The sequence below is a fragment of the Scyliorhinus canicula genome, chromosome 2 (assembly GCF_902713615.1).
Source record: "Scyliorhinus canicula chromosome 2, sScyCan1.1, whole genome shotgun sequence".
NCBI classification, from domain to species: Eukaryota; Metazoa; Chordata; class Chondrichthyes; order Carcharhiniformes; family Scyliorhinidae; genus Scyliorhinus; species Scyliorhinus canicula.
Genome location: NC_052147.1, coordinates 211,367,177 through 211,390,672, shown reverse-complemented (window position 1 = coordinate 211,390,672; position 23,496 = coordinate 211,367,177). Strand labels below are relative to the sequence as shown.

The following is a 23,496-nucleotide window of genomic DNA, read 5'->3' as shown; positions in this document are numbered from 1 at the left end:
AGAGAGGATCCCTAACTATGAGATCATGAATCAATCCTGTCTCATTACACAGGACAAGTTCTAGGACCGCTTGTTCCCTCGTAGGTTCCATTACATACTGTTCTAGGAAACTATCGCGGATACATCCTATAAACTCCTCCTCAAGGTTGCCTTGACCGACCTGGTTAAACCAATCGACATGTAGATTAAAATCCCCCATGATAACTGCTGTACCATTTCTACATGCATCAGTTATTTCTTTGTTTATTGCCTGCCCCACCATAACGTTACTATTTGGTGGCCGATAGACTACTCCTATTAGTGACTTTTTCGCCTTACTATTCCTGATTTCCACCCAAATGGATTCAACCTTATCCTCCATAGCACCGATGTCATCCCTTACTATTGCCCGGATGTCATCCTTAAATAACAGAGCAACACCACCTCCCTTACCATCCACTCTGTCCTTCCGAATAGTTTGATACCCTCGGATATTTAACTCCCAGTCGTGACCATCCTTTAACCATTTTTCAGTAATGGCCACTAAATCATAGCCATTCACGATGATTTGTGCCATCAACTCATTTACTTTATTCTGAATGCTACGAGCATTCAGGTAAAGTACACTTATGTTGGTTTTTTTACCTCTGTTTTGAATCTTAACATCTCCAGTTGTATTCCTTTTAGTATTACTGGGCCTATTCACTGTGCTCCCCTCAGTCACTGTACCTTGTACTGTCGCGTTTTTTGATTTTTGACTCTGTCTTCTCTGCCTTGCACTTTTCCCCTTACTTCCTTTTGCTTCTGTCCCTGTTTTACTACCTTCCAACTTCCTGCATCGGTTCCCATCCCCCTGCCACATTAGTTTAAACCCTCCCCAACAGCTCTAGAAAACACCCCCCCCTAGGACATCGGTTCCAGTCCTGCCCAGGTGCAGACCGTCCGGTTTGTACTGGTCCCACCTCCCCCAGAACTGGTCCCAATGCCCCAGGAATTTGAATCCCTCCCTCTTGCACCATCTCTCGAGCCACGCATTCATCCTATCTATCCTGACATTCCTACTCTGACTAGCTCATGGCACTGGTAGAAATCCTGAGATTACTACCTTTGAGGTCCTACTTTTTAGTTTAACTCCTAACTCCCTGAATTCCGCTTGTAGGACCTCATCCCGTTTTTTACCTATATCGTTGGTGCCTATATGCACCACGACAGCTGGCTGTTCACCCTCCCCCCCCAGGATGTCCTGCAGCCGCTCCGAGACATCCTTGACCCTTGCACCAGGGAAGCAACATACCATCCTGGAGTCTCGATTGCGTCCACAGAACCGCTTGTCTATTCCCCTTACGATCGAGTCCCCTATCACTATAGCCCTGCCATTTTTTTTCCTGCCCTGCTGTGCAGTAGAGCCAGCCACGGTGCCATGAACCTTGCTGCTGCCTTCCCCTGGTGAGCCATCTCCCCCAACAGTATCCAAAGCGGTATATCTGTTTTGCAGGGAGATGACCGCAGGGGACACCTGCACTGCCTTCCTACTCTTGCTCTGTCTTTTGGTCACCCATTTGCTATCTCCCTCAGTAACTTTCACCTGCGATGTGACCAACTCGCTAAACGTGCTATCCACGACTTCCTCAGCATCGCGGATGCTCCAAAGTGAGTCCATCCGCAGCTCCAGAGCCGTCAAGCGGTCTAACAGGAGCTGCAAGTGAACACACTTCTTGCATGTGAACGAGCCAGGGACAGTGGACGTGTCCCTAAGCTCCCACATCGCACACAAGGAGCATGACATGGGTCTGGGATCTCCTGCCATGTCTTAAACCTTAGGTAAACTTATACAACTACAATTTCAAAGTAAAAATAAATAAATTAGACAATGAAAAGAAAAACTACTTACCAGTCACTTACCAGGGTTAAAAAGCACCTCCGAAAAAGCACCTTCTCTCACTGTGCACCGAATTACCTCACTGCACCAAATTACCAAGTTACAATTCCCACTCTAGATGTGTCTCCTTGAAAAGCGCAAGCTTACTGAGTGCGCTTTCTGTCTGTCTTTTATGCAGACCTCAGCTAATCGATGACTCAAAAAATACCTAAACTTCAAAGAGAAGAATACAATGTGCCCTTTGTGCCCCTAAACAGGCCTCAGGTGACTAACAGATAACTGCCTCTCAGCAATTAGGGTGGGGGCAGCTTCAACCAATCAGACACTAAGCTACACACTGCACTTTAAATTGAAAAACAGCAGAATTAGATTTTCCACTTACCTTTCCTGATTACCTCACTGCACCAAATTACCAAGTTGCAATTCCCACTCTAGATGTGCTCACTCCGGATGTGTCTCCATGAAAAGCACAAGCTTATAATAACAATGATTATTTATGGTTTTCGTGCAAAAATGGATAGAGTTTCTGAATTCAATCTCGAAAGTACTGGCGAGAAATCCCATAATACCATGTCATAAACAACACATTTGAATGGAGGCTGTTATCGATCAGCTTATAGGTGGATACAGATTCAAGGAAAAGGGGGAGCGAAAAGCAAAATGGAGAGGTCTGTGATTGTACAGGAGCTGACTAAATGACAGAAGGATAGTGCAAAGTAACGAATAATGGCCAAACATTTTGTTATGATCCTAAATCAAATCCTCAAGATCTTGGTAAATTTTGGCTAGGGGCCAATAAAGTTTTGGTTAAAGTAAGCTGAATTTGGGATTCAAGACATTGGGCGCATTTCAACTAAAAGGTAATTAAGTCCCATAGCGAGTGGGTTTAGCCACGTGTTTCCCAGACCTCGCTGCACCAAGAAACACATGGCTATACTACAGCACTCATGATATGTAAGGGGCCTCAGCGGGGAACGTGCGGCTGAGGCCGCGCATAGCCCTGTTTTCTACACTGAGGAGCTCCGCTCGCCAGCACTCCTCAGAATAGTGACATATCGCGACACCATTTTAAAAATGGCATCCCAATCTCGGAGGACCCGGCCACTAACACCCCCAAGCATCAACACACCATGGGAGGGTCTCACCCCTCCCCCCCCCCCCCCCCCCCCGGACCCCCCAACACCCAGCCCGATCGCCAGCATACAAAAAACGCTAGTGTGGCAGTGCCCCTGGCAGCTGGCAGTGCAACCTGGGCACCTTGGCAGGCTGGCACACAGGTGGCATTGCCAGGGTAGCAGGCTGGCACTGCCAGCATGCCACGTTGGCACTGCCAGAGTTCCCAGATGGTGCCCGGTGCCCAGGGACCACCCTGCCCAAAGAGCATGCGCCTGGGGGTCTCCAATCCCCTGATATACCCCCACAAATGTCTATCCATCTGGCCCCTGTTTGTGGGGACTAGTTCTGAATGGTACTCGCCCAGGTCTCCAAGGCAAAGGGGATAGATCCCAATGCCTTGGCCACCTCGGGAATCTGTACATTAAAGTGAGATTAGCTATCTCGCTCTAATATGCAGATATGCTAAAAAGTGAACCCACCCACAATGGGCGGGATTTCCATCGCAATGCCTCGCGCGATTGGCATCGTGAGCCGGGTAGATCCCGGGAGCGGAGTCTCCCAGCTTTTATTAGCCAAACAGCGCCGTGGCGAGCTGCTTTTCGGGCACAGCGTGGCCATTGGATCGCGCCCCTTGTTTAAGAGAATAAAGCCACAAGATTCCATGAGTCATGAACAAAAATAAATTTTATTATACAAGGTCAAAAAGATAAAACAATTTACAATATCCATGTTATACTCCAATATTCAAGATTCATCTGAGGTATATGTGAATTAATGGGAAAACTGTGGCCAAACACACCACACCGTACAATGAATAGCAAATGCAACCTAGACAGATCCCATGGATTTATCAGTAAAATCCAGCCATGAAATAATAGTCCCTTCATTCCCCAAAACAGCTCAAATTTATCACCATAATAATTTCTTCACTACATCAGATAACCCACCATTTTTATTAGGCATAGCCTTCAAATTCCTGTGATACCACACAAGGTTTACAATAGCCCAGACCTTCCGAGCAATGGTAATCAGTTTGCCTCTGCAGTACAGAATTCCTCCTACTTGACGCTGCTGAGCATTTCTCCTCAGATCTTCCAATCTCAGCAATCACAGAAAGGCAGAGCGCAAAGTCATTTGGGGAAATCCATCCGAGCAGAATCCTTTGCACAAGCTGGTGTATGTATGGTAACGGTCTATTCAAAATGACAGTGATTGGGTGGATATCTGAGGTGATAGGTAGGTAGGTAGGTGAGTTGGCAGCTGGGTCAGAGGTATTTGGGTATCAAGGGTCGTCAGATCAGGCTGGGGTTGCGAGGGGGATTGCCAATTCGGGTCACATCAGGGAGTTGTTGGGTGGTGGGGGGTTGGGGGGGGGGTTAGTCAGGTAGTTAGGGAGTGATCAAGTCGGGGATAGAGTCAGGGGTGATTGGGGATTAATTGTGGAATTACCGAGGTGAGATACGAGATTATAAACCATCTAACATTTCCTGGGTAACTAGCACATACCCTGTAACCTATGGCTATGGCTCAAAGTCAGAGTCGGAAACATTAGGTGAAATCTTCTCTTTTTAATGCAGTGTGCCGCAGAGGGCAGGAAGCTTTCTCCACTGTATTGTTAGGATCTCTGAAAAGGAAATACAAGGGGTGAGTCCCAGTGCCCCTCCCGCCAGAAAGACCAGGGCACGCTTTTTAAATGCCGTACGTCCAGTCTTCAGAAAATTTGGCCCAATGTTCCGATGTATATAGATATTTATGCCTGCTAACATATATACCTCTATTATATATTTAAAATGGTCAGGGGTCTCAATGTTCTCCTGGTATGGTACCTGTTGATGTCCATATGAATGTAACATTATATCACCCAAACATCAAAACTTGTGTTCAAACCCTTTCTGCTAAATCTAACAGCAGTATTTACATTTGCCACAGGGTGGCACTGTCGTAGTGCATTGCCAAGAGAATGGCAGACATATTGATGAAGGAATGTTAAGACAAGTCCATTGCACTCACCTCAGAGATAACAGAAATCTGTCTTTCCTGTTTCCCCATCCTGCTGAATAGCAGGGGTGCAATTTCTTGGATTTTCTCTGCTGATAGCCCATTCTGTTTAATAGCGGGATTGTCGATGCTGTGACTCTCTTTTGAATAGCCACTGGTCTGTTCTGCCTGCTCAACTCTGTTGCTCATCTATCTGCCAACCTGCCGCATTTCGGCCCCGTCACTCATCTGTTTGCCTGTATACCTCACTGGGAATGCCGTGGCCCAATCACTAACTGCAGCTGCTGACTATTACCTGATGGTAACCAGAGGGTAAAGCTGTTTCTCTCCTTAGGTTGGCTTCTTGACAGCATTGTACTTGCCACCCCTCCCAATCCGCTTTCTCCTTCCTATCCTTCCCAGCTACACATCCCCCTTCGACTCGCTTCCTACTTTCACAGTCCTATCTCAACCCTGAACCAGTTATTTTCCATTTTCCTTGCCCTGAAGATTTTTCTCCAAATGGCTGTCGATGCTCGGTGAGATTTATTGACCATTGTTAGGTAACAATATCAAACAGAGCAGAGCTGAGTAAAGGAGGTGAAATGTGTGTCATCCATGAACTAATTCAGGGGTTCCTGGTCTTTTTACTTTTGAGATACCCCCTCCATGTTATACAAATTCTGGGGACTCCCGTGACAGAATATGCATATTTTCTGCATCAAATTCAGCCACACAATTAAGCAAACTGATGTACCGTCAATTACCACGAGAGGAGAATGGTGAAACAATCGAGGCTTTATTGCACAAGATGTTGTGCCTCCTGCAGCTGGAACCAGAATGGAAGCAGCACAGGAGAGCGTACACTTTTATACGCAGCCTGCTGGGCGGAGCCAACAGGCATGGATTTACTGTAGTACCTGTAATACATGGGCAGTGCTGTAATACAGGCAATATATCACTCGTGGTGTTTACCATTCACCCCCTATTTAAAAAAAAGAGTCCAGCGGGGGTGACGAAAACATTACAGATTAAGTCAAAGCGGGGGCTTTGACCCTCCGCTGCGATTGCCTCAGTCCAGGTGGTGATGTGGGCGCCGACGTGGTCACCTGCGACTCCGGGAGCGTGTTGTCCTCGTCTTCGTCACCCCTGAGTGGATTGAGTGGGAGGACGGATCCTGCTGGGGTGGGGGCTGCGGTGAGGTTCGTTTGGAGGGAAGTTGGGTGGCGCAGGGGTGAAAGAGGCAACCGGGGGGGGGAGGAACGGTGTCAGGTCGGGGGTCGTGGGTGGGGACCCAGCGGGTGCCAGGTCCCGGAGGGAGACTGTGTCCTGGCGCCCGTTGGGGTGTGCCACGTAGGCGTACTGCGGGTTTGCATGGCGGAGGTGGACTTTCTCGACCAAGGGATCCGATTTATGGCTCCGCACATGCTTTTGAAGAAGGACGGGTCCAGGAACTGTCAGCCATGTTGGGAGCGGGATCCCGGAGGACTTCCTGGGGAAGTCAAACACACGTTTGTGAGGGGTCTCATTAGTGGCGTTGCCGAGGAGCGACCGGATGGAATGGAGCGCGTCGGGAAGGATCTCCTGCCAGCGGGAGACCGGGTGATTTCTAGACCGCAGGGCCAGCGGGACGGCCTTCCAGACCGTCCCGTTCTCCCTCTCCACCTGCCCGTTTCCCCGGGGGTTGTAGCTGGTCGTCCTGCTCAAGGCGATGCCCTTGCTGAGCAGGAACTGACGCAGCTCATCATTCATGAAAGAGGATCCCTGATCACTGTGGATGTATGATGTGGAGATGCCGGTGTTGGACTGGGGTGAGCAGAGTAAGAAGTCTTACAACACCAGGTTAAAGTCCAACAGGTTTGTTTCAAACACTAGCTTTCGGAGCACGGCTCCTTCTTCAGGTGAATCACCTAAAGCTAGTGTTTGAAACAAACATGTTGGACTTTAACCTGGTGTTGTAAGACTTCTTACTGTGGATGTTGGTGGGGAAGATGCTGTGCAGGACTTTAATTTCCATGTATATCTAACATCGGGTCATTTCCGATGATCCAAAGACTGGGGAGGGAGGGGGGGGGGGGGGAATTCTCAAAGCCAGTGACGGGCTGGGGAATCACCGCAACCGCGCCACGACGCCCCAACACCGGCGCGCGATTCTCCGAGGTGCAGGGAATTGGCGCCATTTGCGCCGCCACATTTGGCGCGCCACTAGCCGCGGGCCGCTGGAATCGGCAGGGCCGCTAATTCTCCGGCCCGGATGGGCCGAGCGGCCGCTTCGACACGACAGAGTCCGGCCAGCGCCATTCACCACTGGTCGCTGCTGGCGGGAACTCTGCGGGAACGCTCGGGGGGGGGGGCGGCCTGTGGGAGGGGTGAGGGGGGTTCCTTCAGCGGGGGGGGGGGGGCTTCCGATGGGGTCTTGCCCGCAATCGGGGCCCACCGATCGGCGGCCCGGCCTCTCCCCCTCCCGGGCCTACTTCCTTGCGCAGCCGGCCCCTGAACGCCGACCCCATGTTGGGTCGGGGCTGGCGCGCGTAAGAAGTTCCCGCGCATGCGCAGGATGGCGCGGCCCAACTGCGCATGCGCAGTATTGAGCTGCCCATTTGGCGCCGCATAAGGAGGCTGAAGCGACGTGAACCGCTCCAGCACCGTGCTGGCTCCCTGTGGGGGCGCCAACACTTGGCCTCAATATCGGAGAATTGCCCCCTGGATGTTTTGGGCCATTGTTTTTTTTTTGGATGATGTTGTTGAATTCTCCAGTAAGTGGATTAGAACATAGAACAAACAGTGCAGAAGGAGGCCATTCGGCCCATCGAGTCTGCACCTACCCACTTAAGCCCTCACTTCCATCCTAGCCCTGTAAGCCAATAACCCCTCCTAACCTTTTTGGTTAAGGGCATTTTATCATGGCCGATTCACCTAACCTGCACGTCTTTGGACTGTGGGAGGAAACCAGAGCACCCGGAGGAAACCCACACAGACACGGGGAGAACGTGCAGACTCCGCACAGACAATGACGCAGTGGGGAATTGAACCTGGGACCCTGGTGCTGTGAAGCCACAGTGCAAACCACTGTGCTACCGTACTACCCCCTGGCTCTTGCTGGCTCTTCTTGGTGGCTCTTCAGAGATCAGGCAGGTCACATGACTAATATGGTGACTATGTTGACTGCCAATCAGCAGTCAGTACGAGTGGAGCTGACCCATGGGACTAGATCGATAATGTTGCGAGAAGCCATGAAGCGGTGGATCCCTTAAAACCTATTCCTGGACCCCAAGCTGTCTGTAGACCCCTCATTGAGAACCACTGTTCCTATGATTTCTCTTAGTCTTGGTTCTTGCATTGGAGGATCGAATTGTCGTGAGAGATATTAATAGGACATGAAGCATCCTATGCTGTACCTACTCTGTAACACAGTCGTTTATTCTATTGTACCCTCAACTTGCACATGATCCTTTCCTGCATGTTGTAGATCTTAGATCATAGAATTTACACTGCAGAAGCAGGCCATTTGGCCCATCGTGTCGGTACCGGCCCTTGGGAAGAGCTCTCTACTTAAGCCCACACCTCCACCCGATCCCCGTAACCCAGTAACCCCACCTAACCTTTTTTGGACACTAAGGGTAATTTAGCATGGCCAATCCACCTAACCTGCGCTTCTTTGGACTGTGGGAGAAAACCGGAGCACCCGCAGGAAACCCACGCAGACACAGGGAGAAGGTGCAGATTCCGCACAGACAGTGACCCAAGCCGGGAATCGAACCTGAGACCCTGTAGCTGTGAAGCAACAGTGCTAACCACTGTGCTATCATGCTGCCCTCATCTACTGCTAGGGATTCTTGCATCAAAATTATTCAATAGACCAAACTGACTGAAGTGTCTATCGGTTGTAGGCAAAATGTTGCTTTTCAATCTTTTGGACACAACCTTAATGGTATTAAGATACTTAAGAGATGTCTTGATGTGACATGATGTATTTCTGCTGACAGCATTGAACAAGCCTGGCCGCAGAACCAGTAAACTGATGCAATAGTTAGCAGCTTCTTTTGCCAAAGTTTGGGAAATGCACTGACCCCTGGAAGAAGCAAGGTCAAGGTGAAGACCGAGGACATGGTAACTTGCCATGCATTTGAAGCTGCAAGAGGAGTTGGAATTGTGTTGGAATGGAGTAGGAATTAGGAGCTCAATGTCATCTAAATTGATGCAAACACTATTTCTTCTCCGATCTAGCAAACAAAGGAAAAGGTGAAGCTCATCATCCAGCTGGCTGACAGCTTTGTGGAGAAGGGACATGCACATGCCTGTGAGATTAAAAAATGGGTCACGGCGGTGGATAAACGCTATCGAGATTTCTCGCTGAGAATGGGAAAATACAAATCATTTTTGGAAAAAGGCCTAGGAATCACGTCCGAGGTAAGCAGGACCACTCAGCCTAAATCTGGGTCATTTTATGTACAATTATTCTGGGAGTTTTCATTTTCATGGAAAACATATCTGTCTCCTGGCTTATTTTTGCTCCACACCTTTTTGTGGGCATAGTGCTGAATTTCCGCAGACTTTAAGCCACTGAACCCTAACTTTGTTGCAAGTAGCTAAATGGGTTTGCCACTAATATCGCTGGCCAAGTTACAATGGAGTAGCAGCAGAAATGAATCTCAGGGGGTCAAGTTTTTTTACTGACAGTGACTATTTAATTCTTTGCCAGAAAATGACTTGTCTGAAAGGAGACATTAAATTTTTAGATTTCCTTAATGGAAACATTCTCTTCCCGTGCAGTAACCAAGATTCCCAATTGTATCTGCGCAATGTAACTGGGTAATGGCCATTCAGATTGTTCCGTTGTTATACTGAGACCAGCTGAAGTTCAGATAATCATATCCTTAGACCCTCTCAAAAGCACGGTGTAAAAGGCGTGGTGTAAAACCTAAGTTCCAGCTGTCAATACCAGAATCCTGAGAGTGTGGAGATGTGTATGCTTTCACCATAATATTAGCAAAATTGTGGTGTGAAAACGCATGGAGGATGAAAGCAAAAAAATCTAGACTGAGTATTTTCTTGGAGGCAAGCATCTCAAGATCCCAAACAGCTGGGGTGCCATGGTAGCACAGTGGTTAGCACTGTTGCTTCACGGCAACAGGGACCCGGGGTCGATTCACGCCGTGGGTCACTGTCTGTGCAGAGTCAGCACGCTCCCACAGTGTCGGGGTGGGTTTCCTCCGGGTGATCTGGTTTTCTCCCACAGTCCAAAGGTGTGCGGGTTAGGTGGATTGGTCACGCTAAATTGTCCCATAGTGTCCAAAAGTTAGGTGGGGTTGCTGGGTTACGGGGCTAGGGTGGAGGCTTACGTAGGGTGCTCTTTCACAGGCTGGTGCAGACTTGATGGGGCGAATGGCCTCCTTCTGCACTGTAAATCGAAGATTCTATGATTGAGCCAAATTTCATACTTTTCTAAACAAATAATGAAACATCAAAAATTGAGCCTTGTGAATATGTTTGATCCAATAATCGTTCAGCAAAGTCACAGTTGATAGTCTTCTGTGTTTTAAGTACAGTGCATTTAATTTCTGTACTTGATTTTCAAAATGACCAATTCTATTGGCTCATTTCTCCAAAATGAATGGTGACCCGATGAAGAGGTTTCTGTTTGAAAACCGATCAATAGCAAATATGAAATTTGAACAAGCTACTCCTTGAATCCGCATTAGTCTTAATGCAAAAATAATACATTAATTCCTTTTTAAAAGCATAACCTCCCAGTGCTTGTAACATGTTAGCAATTTCACTAGTCACTGCACAAACAGGCTTTACCTGACATTCATCATGCTTTGCTACCAAGGATCAAATATGGATGTAATGCTACACCTCTAAGGAACAAACCAGCAGACTGTTTGCATTCCAGCAGCTATCTTCAAACCACATAAGTCTAATTTACCTTCAGTTTTGCATCACACTAGCACTGAAAGTCATACGCTACAATATCTGTGATTGGCAAAATGTATATTTGGCATGATAGCAGCACCCTGTTTGTGGCGCATGCCACTCATGTTGCTACTGCATAGTGGCAGCATGAATCAACTAGCTTCGCAGGTTTGTCAAATTTTTGAAATACCTTGAACAGGATTCTCTCCTACCCGGCGGGGCAGGGGGTCTTGGCGCTGAGGAGTGGCGTGAACCATTCCGGCGTCGGGCCGCCCCAAAGGTGCGGAACCATCCGCACCTTCAGGGGCTAGGCCGGCCCCAGAGTGGATTACACCACGCCGGCCGACGGGGAAGGGGCTTGGCGCCACGCCAACCGGCGCCGAAGGGCAAGTTGGCGAATGCACCGGAGCGCCAGCATGTGCAGGTGGGGGTTCATCTCTGCATCGGCCATCACGGAGGACTACAGCGGCCGATGCGGAACAATAGAGTGCCCCCATGGTACAGGCCCGCCCGCGGATCAGTGGGACCCGATCGCGGGCCAGGCCACCGTGAGGGCACCTCCCGGGGCCAGATCCCCCTGCGCCCCCCGGGGATCCCGGAGGCCTCCCGCGCCGCCAGGTCCCGCCAGTAAGGACCTACTCTAATTTACGCCGGCGGGACTGGCAAAAAAATGGTTGCGGGCCGGAGAATCGCCGGCGCGGCGCGATTCCCGCCACCGCCAAATCCCCCGCGCCTGAGAATTTGCCAGCCGGCGGGGACGGGATTCACATCGCGTCCCCCCCAGCGTTACTCCGACCCGGCGGGGGGTCGGAGCATCTCACCCCTTACTCTTCCAAGGTAATCTGAGGTAGACTGTGGCCTAGATAGGACACATGATCGGTGCAGGCCTGGAGGGCCGAAGGGCCTGTTCCTGTGCTGTACTGTTCTTTGTTCATGGCCAAAATTGTTTCCGTCAATCCAAAAAAGCCCATACACAAATGAGTAATGTGGTATACGAATTACAGTGCCAGTGTTATTCACGGTATGAGGACCATACATCCCAAGGGCTGGCAGATCATATCAAACAACGTGAGCGGAATTCTCCGACCCCCCGCAGGGTCGGGGAATCGCCCGGGGCCGGCGTAAATCCCGCCCCCACCGTGGCCTGGCCCGCGATCGGGGCCCACCGATCGGCGGGCGGGCCAGTGCTGTGGGGCACTCTTTTTCTTCTGCCGCCGCCACGGCCTCTTCCATAGCGGAGGTGGAAGAGACCCCCTCCACCGCGCATGTGCCGGTGGTGGCGTCAGCAGCCGCTGACGCTCCGGCGCATGCGCGGATTCACGCCGACCGGCGAAGGCCTTTCGGCCAGCCCTGACGCCGATCGGCATAGCGCCAAAGGCCGTTGGCGCCAGTTTTGGTGCCAGTCGGCGGAGCGGGAGCCACTCTGGCGCGGGCCTAGCCCCTAAAGGTGCGGAGAATTCCGCACCTTTGGGGCGGCCCGACGCCGGAGTGGTTGCCGTCACTCCGCTACGCCGAGAATTTCGCGCCATATCCCAGCTTCTCTCTGCAACAGGCAAGGTACAAACTACACCCAACCAGCCCATGCTTGCAAACCTTAAGACACATGTCCAACATTAGATGTGATTCCACGATTGGACAGTATTTGTTAAATTGCGGAATCGTAACTGAGTTTTGCAGGCACGGGCTGATTGGGTACAGACAAAAAGCTTCAACAAGTATTTTTTCAGAAATTCAAATCTGATTGTTAATTAAGGGAGTTATTACAAAATCACATTGCAGAGAGCCACACAGGACTTTGTTGTGTCTTCCTAAAGCAAGTACCTGGGGGGCGATTCTCCGAGCCCCGCGCCAGGCCCGAGAATCGCCGCAAACACACCATGACGCCCCGATGCCAGGCCCGTTTGACACGGCGCCGGCCGTGGGCCGCTGGAATCGGCGGGGCCGCCAATTCTCAGGCCTGGATAGACCGATCGACCGCGCGGATATGACAGAGTCCCGCCGGCGCCGTTCACCCCTGGTCGCTGCTGGCGGGAACTCTGCGTAAAGGGTCAGGGGGCAGCCTGTGGGGCGGGGAAAAGCGATCCTTCACCGGGGGGGCCTCCGATGGGGTCTGCCGCGCGATTGGGGCCCCCCAATCGGCGGGCCAGGCTCCCCCCCCCCCCCAGGCCTACTTTGTTGTGGGGCGGGTGAGTCGGGGCCAGCGCGCTGAAGAAGTCCCCCGCGCATGTGCTGGTTGGCGCGGCCCAACTGTGCATGCGCGGGTTGGCGCGGTGCCCATTTGGCACCGAGAAAGGAGACTGGAGCGGCGTGAACCGCTCCAGCGCCGTGCTGGCCCCCTGAGGGGCACAGAATCGGTCGCCCCTGTGCCCGTTTCGCGCTGTCGTGAAACGCGATGGCACGAACACTTGGTCTCCATTTTGGAGAATCGCCCCCCAGATGTCTTCCTTGCCAGTGCATCTCAAATTATACAATTTGACAGCGCATACAGGTTGATGCGGCCATCAATTCACACGAGACGATTAGTAGAAGTGAACAGTGGTTTTAATAAGCTAGATCTGTACCTGCCTGCGACTGCTCTGTACTGAGTGCCACCTACAGGCTGCAGATCTATATACCACCCCCGAGGGGGCGGAGCCATAGGCGAAGCCCACAAGGGCATCAACATAATACAATACAGTGGTGAATTGTAGCAGCAGGTGGACAATTCAGAGAAGCATTAAGTGTTAGAATTGCTGGATCTCCGAATGTAATGGGGCTATGTGCTGCAAACATGTGTCAATGTCTGTCCAAAATGCAAACTTCTACAGCATGTTCCTACTAAGGTGCACTGGTATGTGGCTGGGCAGCAGCTGGGATAAATATTGTATTTGTGCGGCTGTACAACATATTTAAAGGGATCACGCAAATATTTGAAGGAAACATTGCCCTGATTTTTATATGAACCACAAAGACTTTTATTCCCTAATTCTGCACCTCATTTGCCATGGCAGGCATACTTCTTGCACGTGAATTAGCAACGTGCTGAGGGCATTTATAATGCTTTTCTGCCTCATCAGTCCAATGTCTCATCTGTATTTGAACAGGATGATTGCTGGGTAACAAATTATCGATCCAATTCCATTTCGAAAGCTACTCAGAGGTGCGCTTGTAACATTTTTTCAGATAGTGCATTCCAGATCACTACAATTTGCTATGTAAAACATATTCTCCTCATGTTGCCTCAGCTTACCTTAAATTTGGGTTTTCTGGTTTTCAATCCACCTGCCAGTGGAAAGAATTTAGCTTTAATTTCTTTGTCCCTTTGTAATTTTGAGCCTTTCTCTCAAATTTGCCCCTTAACATTCTCTGCTCTATGAGAACAATCCCAGTTTCTACGTAACTGAAGTCCCTTATCCCTGGTACCTATCCTGCATCCATTTCAAGGCCTATAAGGCTGGAGAAGTTTAATCATGGGCCACTCCTCTGAAAAAGCTCTACCATCCAGAGTGGAACTTAATTTCCCTAATGTCTAGGTAATTGTAATGAGTGCAGAGGTCACATTTTGAAGTAATTCAAGTAAAGGTAAAGTTGCTGTAGTCCCAGGTGACCATAGGCTGCTTTCTTCTTTGAGGGCAAGAGCTGGCTGGTGGTGATTTAACCTGAGGCGCACCACACCTCAGGCAAGGAACAAGTTTGAGAAGGCAGAGCCTCAACCAGTACGGGAATTGAACCCATGCTGTTGGCCTCGCTCTGCATCATAAACCAGCTGTCCAGCCAACTGAGCTGTAATTCAAGTCATAGGGATTTCAGAGGTTTCTACGGAAGTGTCAACTAGATGTACTGAGTGGCCTCCTTTGTCTGTATATTGTGATATTTATGTTTGAATTGCCAATGGAATATCTTGGGGCTGATAACCAGCTAGATAAAGTTGGGTTGTGAAAAATATGTAAATATATAAACAAGTAAAGCTTGGTCTCCCCTACATATTGGTATGCAGATCATGCTTGTGCTTCTAGTGTCTTTCTGTTCAAATGAAGTGTGATGTTTGATGGTCCAGTTCTCAGTTTGTGTTTATTCCTAGGACAATAAAGATCTAGAATTAGACATCATCCCAGCGAGTCTCACTGACCCCGAGGTTAAGCTTCGAGATGCAAACCATGAGGCCAATGAAGAAAAAAGAAAATCTGCCAGAAGGAAAGAGTAAGAATCAAGCTATAACTGTGTGATATTACTAGCGTGCACCTTTGGAAAGGTTTGAACATGTGGACTTATTTTCTGGCATACATTTACCTGGGTAAAAGAATGGGTAAAGTAGAAGCCAATGTAATTATAGCCAGTGCGTGAAAAATATTAAACTAATAGGAGTTGAAAGTACAATTGGAAACACCTGATCAGCTGTCCATAATATCGATGCTTAGGAAACCGAAAGTGCCTAATTGGCATGGAAGGGAATGGAAACCTGGGCTCAAGGTGTACTCAAAGCTTATAAGACCAATGGAAAAGATGTAAATGGATGTTTAGGAACAGTGCAGAGTATCAGCTGGCGGCACAGAGGAACCTGTTGTAAATACATAGATGCACAGTAAAATCACTTTGTGAACTAAACTCGAGTTCTGGAGGATGGCTTCATTGGTCAAGTTTTGTGTTTGAGAGGATCTTTGGAGATATTTCACAGGGGAACCCATTGCTTGCCTTAAGTATTCTTTTATATACTCAAGTGAGCTCCATGATCTGGAGAATATGGTGCAAGGGGTGATCATCTAATTGATCATGTTCTCCTTTGGTGTAGTCTTATGCTGCTCACCTTTCTCATTTCGTGTCCTGCTGTTCCTGTTTTGCCATAAGGACCGCATGAACCAGACCGCATTAGGGGCGGGTTTAGCTCACCAGGCTAAATCGCTGGCTTTTAAAGCAGACCAAGCAGGCCAGCAGCACGGTTTGATTCCCGTACCAGCCTCCCCGGACAGGCGCCGGAATGTGGCGACTAGGGGCTTTTCACAGTAACTTCATTGAAGCCTACTCGTGACAATAAGCGATTTTAATTTCATTTCATTCATGAACTCCATGTTAAAGGGTTTTATGGCTGAATTGTGGGAAGAAAAGCAATTTACAGAATAATATCTCTGCAGCATAACTGAAAAACAAATGTTCTAATCATTTTGGTCAATGCCAATATTTCAGATTAAATTTGTGGACATTGAAAGAATTTGATTCAACTACTTCTGTGTCTTCACACGTTTTGCAATGACCCCTGCCTCTCTTACTTTGCGACTAATGTTAAGGCAATGCAATTTCTGGGACAGTAGTGTTTACTCTTGTGATCTTGTGACTTGCAACCATGCACCAATCTGGGATCCTGAACATCTTCTGCTGCATCAGAATTTAGCACATCTGAGAGACATAGGGCTGAATTTTCCCAACCCTTTGGAGAGGAGCTGGAGATGGAACGGCTAGCAATACAACAAGGAAAGGTGGTAATAAGGAATGCTTATGCCTTCCTACTGCCATGACATATTGCCAAAAGCAGGTAACTCTGTAACAGACTGGGCAATTGAGTTACTCAAGGGCATAATTAAAAGCCACCTCCTGCCCCTACAGGCCTTTTACACAAGTCAGGAGGGCTTGCCACCACCAGGTAACAATTTGAGGCCTCACAGTGGGTTCCCAGGAGCTGCCTCTCCATGATGATCGCCCCTGCCCCTGGCCCTGGCTTCCCCACAAGCTCATCATTTGACGAATCCTAAAGCTAAGTCATAGCTGTGGCCACCGCTAACCCTGGAACTGCTGAACTTATGGTTTTGTGATTGGGCCAGCAGTGCTGGTTGCTGGGGCTCCATCCTCAGTTGGAGCACAACCCTGGCGGTGGCCTGTTAATTGGCTGCCATTGAAAAAAGGCAACCCGAGGACCCTCTGCCCATCAGACGGGAGCCTGTTCCTCCCTTCGGCCCAAGCATTGGAATGCTACCTTCCACTGTCAAAATCAAGCCCATAGAGTGTTAGAGCATATGTTTTAGATTGAGTGTGGTGTATCCGAAATGCACTCATTTCTGATTAATTGATTGATTGATTTATTGTCACATGTATTGAAGTACAGTGAAAAGTATTCTTCTGCAGCCAAGGAAATGTACACAATCCGTACACAGTAGGCAAAAAAAAGTAGACAGTTACAGTGAATGCGAAAATGTACACAGTACATCGACAAATAAGTAAATGGTTACAGTATGGAACAAGGTACAAAGAAAGCAAATGCGACATGAGCAAGAGCAGCATTGGGTGTCGTGAATAGTGTCTTACAGAGAACAGATCAGTCTGAGGGAGAGTCGGTGAGGAGTTTAGCAGCTGTGGGGAAGAAGCTGTTCCTATGTCTGGATGTGCGGGTCTTCAGACCTCTGTACCTTCTGCCTGATGGAAGGGTCTGGAAGAAGGCAATGCCTGGGTGGGAGGGGTCTCTGACAATGCTGTCTGCCTTCCTGAAGCAGCGGGAGGTGTTTACAGAATCAATGGGAAGGTGGCAAGCCTCATATGTCTGAGCTATCAACTTTTTCCAAGAAATTGCAGGTTTTTGGGCCCAAGGACCTAATTACTGAACCAACAAGGAAACAAATAATTGTCAGTTTAACATTCACAACATTGACTAATATTGTGTGTGATTTGCGGTCGCGATAGCCATGGGTGAAAATCTTGTAATGGCTGCTACTACTCGCAAGCGGCTGAAATCTCAGTTTGAGATCTTCCCTGCACCCACCGGCGACGTAATGAGGTTCATGCCCATAAAGTGATTCTTATGCAGTTTAATAAATTATCGTATAATTACCGGGCTTGATGCCGTAACAACATTCACTCAAAAAGTATCCTCCCCACCCCGGCGGCATGATATCATGCAGGCGCAAATCACCATTGGTTTTCAAAACTTAAAACCAGTCATGATGTTCACGCCAGTGGTGCGGAAGTACCTGTAGATCCCGGGGGTTGAGGGTCCTCCCTGGGCATTGGCGCCAGGGTTGATGGACATGCCTGGGCTTTACATAGAACATAGAACAGTACAGCACAGAACAGGCCCTTCGGCCCTCGATATTGTGCCGAGCAATGATCACCCTACTCAAGTCAACGTATCCACCCTATACCAGTAACCCAACAACCCCCCCCCCCCCCCATTAACCTTATTCTTTAGGACACTAAGGGCAATTTAGCATAGCCAATCCACCTAACCCGCACATCTTTGGACTGTGGGAGGAAACCGGAGCACCCGGAGGAAACCCACGCACACAGGGGGAGGACGTGCAGACTCCGCACACACCGCACTTTGCCCCCTAGCACTCTGGCTGTGCCCCATGGCTGCACTCCTTGACAATGCCAGGCAGTCCAGGTGATGGGGATTACCCTACTCCACTGGGGGGTATCCCCTTCTGCATGTGGCGGGAGGTTTCCCATATCCATTTGGGGGGGGGGGGGGGGCATGTGGCATTGTCCTTTCAGAATCAGCATTGGGCCTTCAATTTCACCAATCCTCCAGTCATTGTGCCTACTGCATGCATATAATAAAAGACAAAACCTTAATTTGTGTAGCACCTTTCCTGATGTCCCAAATCACTGAACAGCCATTTCTGAGCTAGTAGTCACTCGAGGCAATGCTATCAAATAGTGGAGCAGACTCGAGGGGCCGAATGGCTTGCTCCTGCTCCAGACTTGTAAAATTTGTATGTCACTTTGGATAGATGAAATGAGCTGGCTTTTGTCATCCATAATTACCTTGAGAACAAAGGGTGGAATTATGGCTGGAGTTATGTTTATGAAATGATGTTTACTGTGAACAGGCTTTGTGGGGTGTAATTACCAGGACAGAAATGCGGAAAGAGCTCATTGTGAACCTGTTTTACCTAGCACATTGATTCTCAAGAGTCTTTTCTAATGACTTCAATCTTGTCCTTTTGTCTAGTTACCACTCTGTCTCGGTGTTTTTATGAGTTTTTTGAGGTGTTGAAATATTGTGATGAAGTTGTGCTGCATTATAGATATTAAAAATGTATTGTTGGGGGCAGCAGCTTCAAAACACAGACACAATTGTGAACCATTGAGTCTTTGTCTTCTGGCCTCTTCAAAGTTGTGTCGCGCAGAGCTACCCCAAGAATTTCAACGCTTCTCACTGACAGTGAAGACCTATGTTGTTTAAAAATTCCACTTTGTTGCTCAGAAGTCATTTGATCTTTAACCCTGTGGGCTACTGGTAAAATAGAAACCAATTACATCCCTTGCATGAAATAATTATATTGAATAATATCATGAACCGAGGCAAAAGAAAGTCTCCTACTTCTTCGAGCATCATTTTGCTAGGACCTTTCAATGATTGTTTGGTGGATCTTTTGTTTGGGCAAAAAATATCATGCATGGATGAAATGGAGAGTTAAATGTGTGTGAGATGGATAAAGGGTTCGGAAACAGCAGAAGCACCAATGCCCAGGATTTCTCTCCGTGGCCCTGGATTCGGGTACTTGTAATTTGAACTGAAGAAAGTGCACATTCAATGACTGACAGTAAGTAATCCATTTCAATGATGCACAGGGAGTCCAGTCAGTTTTAACTGTAGATTTATACATCAGTAGAAATATTTCTTTAAATGTGCTATTTTGTTTTTATTCATTCATGGGATATGGGTGACACTGGCTAGGCCTGCATTTATTGCCCAACCCTAATTGCCCTTGTCCTTGTGCAGAGCGCGTTTAAGAGTTAACCATGTTGCTGTGAGTCTGGAGTTACATTTAGGCCAGACGTGGTGAGGATGGCAGATTTTCTTCTCTAAAAGTCATTAGTGAACCAGATGGACTTTTACAACATCTGGCAATGGTTTCATGGATAATTACAAATGTTTTTATTGAATTCAAATTTCATCATGTGCCGTGGTGGGTTTCAAGTCCAGGTCCCCAGAGCATTAACCCAGGCATCTAGATTATTAGTCCAGTGATATTACCAATATGTCACCACCTCCCACCATTGTTACTATGATTAAAACGTTGTGCAGTACAGTACTTTTAGTTTTTTGTTTGTCACAGGTTTATGGGCACGATCTACCCAAATGGGGACAGAGTCCCATAGCGCGATTAGCCGGGTGTTTCCCAGCACTCGGAGCCCCGCTATCTAACACCCATCCAGGTAGATCAGGGTCTCAGCGAGGAACTCCCCGAGGAGGCCACACTTAGCCCCGTTTTCTGCACTGAGGCGCTCCGCTCGCATTTTTAAATGTCATCATCTCGGGCCTCGACGTGACCCCCAAACCTCCACAAACCCCATCCCCTATAAGGGGGTCGCTGCCCCTCAACACACAACCACCCACACAGCAAGTCACCCCTCTGCCCAATCACCACCATGAAAAAAATGCCAGCTTGTCACTGCCAGCCTGGCACTGCCCAAGCCAGCTGGCAGTGCCACCTGGTCACCTAAGCAGTGCCAGGCTGGCAGTGTCAGGTACCACCCTGCCCAGAAGACCTACAACCCCCCCCCCACCAGTGCCATTCCATCTTGTCCCCGTTTGTGGTGCCCAGTACTGACCGATGCTTGACCAAGGTCTCTAAGGCGAGAGAGGTAGATCCCACGCCTTGGGTAGATCTCGGGATACATATTAGGGTGAGACTAGCTGTCTCACTCTAATATGTAGATTTGCCAGAAAATGATCATGCCCACAATGGGTGGGATAACATTGCGCCATCTCATGAGATCTTGTTAGATCTTGCAAGGAGTGGGGAGCTGGGTAGATCCCAGAAGTGCTGCTTTTTGGACACGACGCAACCGGTAGATCCTGTCCTATATTTGTCAGCCTTCTGAAACAAGCTGACAACTTTTACAAAAAAAAGGAAGCGTATTACTTGAGCAGGAATTGTCAATGAGATGGCAATGATATGGCTTTTTAATGAAAGCTGCCCTACTGCTGCTACTGTTTTCGGTTTCAAAAGATTGTGACAGACTTTGTGTCCATTCAGATGGAGATGTCACTGTGGAAATGTTATACCCACAATTGGAATTTGTGGAATGCTCTGCTTGATTGCTTTGGTGAGTCATCTGCCATTACCTTTTGCATCTCCAAAAGCATGCATAACTAAATAATTGGTGACTTCTTAACAAAACTATGATCACAGTTATCTAAATTCCACTCAACCGTAGCTAATGGTACCTACTCTGGCTCTTTTTCCATAAACATATGCTTACAGGGTTCAGTGATCACAGGCTGCAACAGAGGAATGACTCTGTCAGCAATGATTTAGTTAATAGCACTCTTGGCTCTGATCACAAGGTTGTGGGTCAAGACTCATATCACAGATTTAAAAATCTCAGCCAAGACAAAAATCTAGGATTGGCACTCTATTGTAGTGCTAATGGAGTTCTAGATTGTCACATGATAATCTAGAACTCCATTAGCACTTCACTTGAGTGCCAATCCTAGATTTTTGGGTCAGATGTCATATCAGTGTCCCATCTTCTCTTTCAGGTGGAATTAAAAGATTCCATGACACTATTATGAAGAAGATGGGAAGCTGTCCCCATGTCCTGACCAATATTTATCCCTCAATCAGTAAAACAGATGGTGTGGGCATTGTCACATTGCTGCCTGTGGGTGCTTGCCATGCACAAATTGGCTTTGCATTTCCTTGAATACAAGGGATTGCATTTCAAAATTGGCTATAAAGCACCTTGGGAGATCCCACAATTGTAAAAGGCATTATATAAATGCAAGTCTTTCTTTCTTTATTCATACAATTACAGTGGAATGTTAAAATGTTTCCATTTATGCATTTTTTAAAAATGCAGGCCTAGTAATTAAATTGGATAATAGGCAGGGTGAGGTGTGGGCGTTGCGGGGAGGAGGGATGGTGCAGACATACCTAAATGGACCAGTTAGTACAGTCACAGTTAAGATTTCCATGGCCTCATTTGTATGTTATTGGCGAGTTGCCCGCCTAGTCACAGATCGAGAGACAGGTGGCTGCCCAAAATAAGCCTAGTCCAGCAGGGGAGATAATTGCGAGGAATGGCCTAGGGCAACCCACAGTTTAATGCTCCTTCTAGCTCCAAATTTAGGTAATTGAAAAACCTCCCTTTACAGACCACGATATTGGCTTGTGTGTATCCGAAAACTACTTGACTTCATCCTCACCAATCTGCCTGCTGCAGATGCATCTGCCATGATAGGATCAATAGAAGTGACCACTGCACAGTTCCTTTGGAGACAAAGTCCCGTCTTCACATTGAGGATACCCTCCATTGTGTTGTAGGGCACTACCACCATGCTAAATGGGATAGACTTTGAACAGATCTAGTAACTCAAGGCTGGCACCCAGGATGTCAGGTTGGCAGCACCGGTGCCCAGATGGCACCAACAGTGCCAGTGAGTCACCCTGCCCAGAGGGCAAGCACCTTGGGCCCCAGATCCCCATGGGAGACCACCATGAGTGCTGTCCCATCTGGTCCCCGTTTGTGGAGACTAGCACTGAACGGCACCCGCCCCAAGGTCTCCAAGGATAGATCCCAATGCCTTGGTTACCTCATGGAACTGCATATTTAAGTGAGACTAGCTGTGTCGCTCTAATATACAGATTTTCTGAAAAGAGATCTCGCATTAGATATCACGAGGCATAGCGAGCCATGTAGCAAGTGGGGTCTCTTGTCATTTACCGGCCACGTTGCACCATGGTACACTGCTTTTGAAGTGCAGCGTGGCCACTAGACCGTGCCCAGCATTCAACCCTTACTCTCGGATGATAGACTAATGCAGTTCCAAAGGGTGCAGTGTTGTTGCAGGTACCACCTTTCAGGTAAACTATTAAACTGAAGCTTTGCTTACATATTCAAAAATGGACGTAAGAATTTTTTGGAGGAGATTAACAAGTTCATCTGATCCCTGTCCAACATTCACCCTCAACTAATTCCATCAAAAATCCCCTAATAATTTGTTTGTCTCATTGTTCATCTTGAGATTTTAATGTTTGTAAATTGGCCAATGAAAACTGGCTGTGGAGTATTTTGCTAAATCCCTTGAAAGATGCTATATAAATGCAAAGGTTTACTTTCACTTAATGAGAGCACCAGTTTATAGCTATTCAGTGTTTAAATGCTGGATTTAATCACCAGTTTTCCACAGTTCTATGGGCAGTAGTTCATTTTGAGGATCTTTGTCAATTAGGGTTATTCGGGGTACTATCAAATTTCTCTAAATTTTCTTGCTCTTGTTGGTGGAAAAAGCTCAGACATATAATGGAGTGCAGACAGGCAGTGATTGACACACAGGATGACCAGTAAACACACAGAACAGAGCAGCCAATCACCAGACAGGACACTACCACTATAAAGCCAGAGGGCACCAGGTTTCCCGCTCTCTCTGGACCCAGCCTCTGAGACAGTCAGAGTTCGTGAGCTAGCCAGTGCAAACACCATGTGATAACTAGAAAGTCTCGTCAGGCAAGTACTAGGTCTCCAGTCAAGTCAGCATAGTGTCAACCCACAGTTGAACATGTAAAATAGTTAAGACGTTAAATAAAATCGTGTTGCATCTTATCAATTGTTGGAGGTCTGTCTCTCGGTACACTGCATCAAGTGCAGTCCACATCCACCCAGCCTGCCAAACACATCAGACATGATGGCCATTGCAACCCAAAGATTCCGGG

At 48.1% G+C, this 23,496-nt stretch overlaps 1 protein-coding gene across 6 annotated transcripts in view; it reads left to right on the top strand.

Annotated features, from left to right (window-relative positions):
* kalrna (kalirin RhoGEF kinase a) overlaps positions 1-23,496 on the top strand; it is a 1,222,490-nt gene that overhangs the window by 798,811 nt on the left and 400,183 nt on the right. For all 6 annotated transcript variants that reach the window (XM_038789521.1, XM_038789520.1, XM_038789517.1 and 3 more), the window contains 2 exons: positions 9,179-9,361; positions 14,928-15,046. In XM_038789521.1, coding sequence (XP_038645449.1) covers positions 9,179-9,361; positions 14,928-15,046 — 302 coding nt within the window. The remainder of the gene's footprint in view (positions 1-9,178; positions 9,362-14,927; positions 15,047-23,496) is intronic.